The 4877-nt window shown below is 40.4% G+C and overlaps 1 protein-coding gene across 4 annotated transcripts in view; it reads left to right on the top strand.

The window, feature by feature from the left end:
• Positions 1-246: 246 nt before the first annotated feature.
• LOC106512937 (monocarboxylate transporter 9) overlaps positions 247-4877 on the top strand; it is an 11307-nt gene continuing 6676 nt past the window's right edge. The window contains exons 1-2 of one of the 4 annotated variants that reach the window (XM_014001497.1): positions 247-609; positions 3481-3739. In XM_014001497.1, the coding sequence (XP_013856951.1) occupies positions 445-609; positions 3481-3739 (424 nt within the window). In that variant the 5' untranslated portion in view covers positions 247-444. Of the gene's footprint in view, positions 610-1640; positions 2819-3062; positions 3396-3480; positions 3740-4877 lie in introns of those variants that run through there. The other 3 variants (XM_014001516.1, XM_014001524.1, XM_014001508.1) reach the window with 3 other exon arrangements.

The raw sequence follows: 4877 nt of genomic DNA, 5'->3' as shown, positions 1-4877 counted from the left end.
GCGTCTTTAGCAAATAAAGGTCTTCAGCAAATAAAAGTAGTTGATCTTTTTTGATTTTTTGACCTGTTTTTTCAGGTTGGGTTAAGGTTTCKGCCTTTGGGAGGTTTGTTTGCAAGTGAGGAAAGAATGGTGCATGACACATAGACGGATCAATGTCACTACTGCAATTTTCTGGACTCTGTACGGGTCTGTCGAGTTGAAGAGAGATCTGAGCTATAAAGAGAAGCTCTCTGTTTGCCTGGCCACAAACTTTAGGTAGGGATTGAAGGAACGAGATTGCGGATAAAGGCAGTTGAAATTAATTCTATCCACAGCTGAAATCTCCCTTAGAGATAGGGTGAGGAGTTCAGTTATCCGGAAGAGACTCTGCTCCTCCACAGCGAGAGGAGCCAGTTGAGGTCGTTCAGGCATCTGGTAAGGACGCCTCCTATAGGCACTTCAGGTATGACTGAGACCGCGGAGGAGACCCAGGAGAGACGTAGTCTCTTGGCTGACCTGGGAACACCTTGGAATCCTGGAAAAACTGGAAGACGCAGGTTGCGGAAGTCTGGGCCCCTCTACTCAAGCTGCTGCCCCTGCGACCTGACTCTGGAACAAGCGGAAGATAATGTATGGACCTTCTGTTTTTTTGTTAGTTTTTTAATTGACAGTTTTCACATAATACATGCTGTTTCTCATATCAAAGATTTTAGTCAATTTCAACACTACTGTTGATGTGAATTGCAGCAAAAGCCAAAATATACTTTACTTTTTCCCAACCTGAGCTCAAAAGCCACACTAACTATGGTTCATGAACATTTTTAACTGACATTAATTCCACCATCAGGTAAGAATCGACTTTCCAAGCCCACTCTGATCCTTGTCCACTGTCCCTCACATGCATTACATCTAGCTGAAACTGGTCAGGAGCAGGATGTCAGTGTAATCCCAGTCTAAAGTACAATTAACGGGGGATTATGGAGCCTAAATCTTTAACACCCTTCCTGACAGTGTAACTTATGGGAAAAAGCTTGAGACCCTAATAATTTGATCTTCATCCAGTGTAAACTTGCCTTTTTTTCTTAATTTTTGTACACGTTCTGTTTGTGTACTGTACCTTTCTTCATGTCCCAYTTTTTGAAGTTTGTTTTCTTTCCGCATCACTTTTATTGCCCCTGGATTTAAAAAAAGAAACAATATAATTTTATGATGCTGCTGCAGTGTGACAAGAGGAAACCTGTCAGCTCTCACATTTTAATATTACAAACTGGGAGACATTAGCTTTTATTAATCGTTTGTGGATTTTGAAATCATAAATTAGAGGGAAAAGAACCAATTTTCCTGAAGTGAATCTTCATAAAATCAGATTAGAAAATACAGAAATGGGGAAAAACTGAAGCATTTTATACAACAATCAGGAAAGTAAAACTTTTACTCACACTTTAAGAAATAAAAAGTTGAATTTACCTAATTTAAGTTTTATCAACTTGTTCTGCTAAATCGTGTTGAGCAAATTAAGCAATTAACACATTTTCTTTTCAAGAAATTGCTTTACATTTTGCATGTTACATTTGTTTAACAGAGCACATAAAAACCCCTTTCATGATGAGTCTTTAAAATGATAATGCATTACTAGGGGTTAATTTTTTTTAATAAAGATGTAAAAGTATAATTTTTATGTTCTGAATGTATGACGGATTAAAAGTAGAAGTTATGATTTAGAAGAAAAAAAAACTTGGTGAAAAGATCCTCAAAGAATTACTACAAAGTAAATGTACTTTGTTACCACAACCTCTGGTTTGTTGTCTGTTAATAAATAGCCTATTATCCTGTCAGTCACTTCTCTCATTTCCTCCTTATCAGGTTGTTTATGAGACTGTCTGATGTGGCTCCTGTCTTTTCATATTGGCCCAGCTTGCATGTTATATGATGTTCTTTTATAGAAAAAAAAAACAGATTATAACTGAATTTAGGAGCTTTGTGCGTGTTTCCCCCTCAGACTCTAGCTCCATTCCCAGCAGGATGAGCCCTGGTGCGCCTTGCTGATGCAATGTGGTGGTGTTATTACCATCCATCAACCGGTTCAGACTGGACTGATGGCCACATGAACAATGTTACTAGAGAGAAAAGGAGCTCAGTCAGCACTAACACCAACCTTTACATTCATTTAATCTCCAAAGATGATGAAGTTAGCTAATTCGATTTTTCAAAGTTTAGATGACTTCCTTAGAGGCGCACTTTAACTCTTCCTGCGCAGAATGCTTGCTTCATAAAAAAAAAATTTAATAATAAATAAATTAAAAAAACAGAATTTTGTGTCAGAGGACCGACAGGTAAAAATGTACTTATGCATGGGATTTTGATTGTGATTGTAACTATTGTTATAAAAGCCTTAAATAGGAGGGAATAATAAAAACAATGTAGACACAGGAGGTGAAAAAAGTAAAGCAGCCTCTCGTGTTTGCGGAGAGACACCGAGCCTGAGAGCTGCGCGCTGCGCTCCAGACGCGCAGGAGGAGGAAGCGCCGTTTCCTCTCTCTCTCTCTCTGCTGCCGCCGCTGCTGCTTCTGGACCAGCAAGAACAGCTTTGAACCGGTTTTTGTCACCGGCTACAAAGCAATACCAAACACACACACACACAATGAACTCACTAGCTGTTCCCCCCACTCTGACACGCACTCACAGACCTCATAGATTCAAGGCAATGCAGCCGCGCGCGATGCTTTTGTAGCTGAAGTCATTTTGTCGGAAGATTTTCTTAGAGGAGATCTTTTGGTTCCATGAAAAAGTTCCCGCAGAGCGCGCAGCTCCTCAGGCGGCTGCTGTTGTAGACGCTCAGGTGAGTGCCGCATTATATTCGTTTATTTTATTTTTTTTTAACAAAAACCAAGCACCTTTGGGTAAAATAGTCCCAACAAGGATAAACAAAACAACACAGGTTTATGTTGTCTGTAAATAAGCAGTCATGACACCATGCTGATTTGCTTCAAAATATTATGTTAGTGTTGACTTCTTCTAATAATTGCCACCCTGCTGTTTTGACAACCCTTTAAAAGCAATGGGCATAGAATTTGCCCATAAATTGACATTAAAAACATGACTCCGTCCATGGCCCTGCAGCGATGGGCCTCAATTTAGAACGTGTCTGACAAACTTCAGATGTGTGTGTCCGAGCTGAGTCATGGAGGAGGCAGATTAATGATGCATTAGTGGGGCACTCCGCAGYTGACAGGGCTGCTTCACTTTCTCCTCCTCCAACAAGGTGTGGTTAGGAGGGAGAAAAGGATTAAATAGGGGCAGCTGGCTGTGGATAGGTTGCAGTCAGTTGGAGCTCAGGACCTCACACACACATACAGGTGACTGCCCAGGCCAGGTGCTGCAGCAGCACCATCAAGGCTAGGAGTAAGTAGAGCCTTGTAAGTTGTCTTTTTATATATGTTGATGTGTTTAAATATTGTCTTTTTATTTATTTATTTTATTATTTTTTTCTTCTCTTTCCAGGATCTTCTCCTCAGTCCAAGCTGTAGCAGATCCCAGGTTGGCACGAACACCATCAGTACCATGACTTCGTCCACTAAAATCCAGGATGGAGGCTGGGGATGGGTGATCATCGCGACATCCTTTATGGCCCAGCTCCTGGCTTATGGGTCTCCGCAGTCCGTGGGCGTCCTGTACCCTGAGTGGCTGCACACCTACCAAGAGAGCAAGGGCATGACTGCCTGGGTGGGCTCCCTTGTGGCTGGAGTGGGATTAATAGCCAGTGAGTAGCACCAAAACTTAAGCACAACTCCATATTTTATAGCCAAACTAAGTTGCAAGACGATCATTCTGACATGATTAATGCAAATGAGAAAATATCAATTTCTGTGGCATTTTATTTTGAAATTACAAATAGTAAATCAGAACTGCTGACATGAATAGCTACTAATTTGCATAAAAGTGTGCTTAAGTTACAAAAGGTTGAACTCTAAACCCTCACTTTCACACCTGTTTGACCAGTTCTTTCCATGCCATAAAGGCATGATGCAGCTCATGACCTCACAGTGGGTCCAATGTAAAGGAATAACTTAACTACCACTGAGCAATATAAAAAGTTTGCTTACCGCAACGCATCAACAGATGGAGAGCGTTGCTTCACGAGGGAGCTCTCTCCCCAAGCAGAGTTGCTATTATTGATTTTCTGCAAGAGCAAAGGCAAGTGCAAGTCATCTACGCTATGATTGTAGAAGCCTCACTTCACCCTCGACCACCCCACAGAGGGGGGAAATTAGAAACGGATAAGGAGAAAACGCAGGCATTTTAGCCTTTTACATGGAAATCGGTGCAACGGATAAAATTAGGAGCCAAAAAGATCAAAAAGTGTGGCACTATATGAGGAACTGTTGATGCCAAAATGTTTCAAAATGAACTTTTACCTAATTTCTGGTCAACAATGTGTGCCTTCAAAAGCGATGAAAAACCGGTGCAAACCTGTTGCTTTAGTTAACATTTCAATGTAAGGCAAGACTTTGCCTCTTGGCTGGTAGTTTTTTTTTTTTTTAAAAGGAGTGAGATGAAAATCATGGCTAGATAGATTTGGCTTGGGGCCTCGTGTTTATGCTGCGTTCCATTTATATCGTATTCCAGGAACTGGTAAATGGTAGTGACGTCATTTCCCAACAAACCATATGAAACTGCATTCTAGTTAGCCGACAGGCAATTGTATTATTGCCGCTAACCTAGCTACAACACTTAGGGCTGCAACTAACGATTATTTTAATAATCTATTAATCTATCGATTATTTTTTCGATTAATCGATTAATCGACCAAATCATTAAAATGCTTAATTACATGAATATGAGTAGATACAAATTAATTTCATTCCTGTATAAATTAGGGATGCAAGTTATTGATTAAT

This window comes from Austrofundulus limnaeus, unplaced genomic scaffold (genome assembly GCF_001266775.1).
Source record: "Austrofundulus limnaeus strain Quisiro unplaced genomic scaffold, Austrofundulus_limnaeus-1.0 Scaffold0, whole genome shotgun sequence".
Lineage (NCBI taxonomy): Eukaryota > Metazoa > Chordata > Actinopteri > Cyprinodontiformes > Rivulidae > Austrofundulus > Austrofundulus limnaeus.
This window is presented reverse-complemented; position numbering and strand designations above follow the sequence as displayed.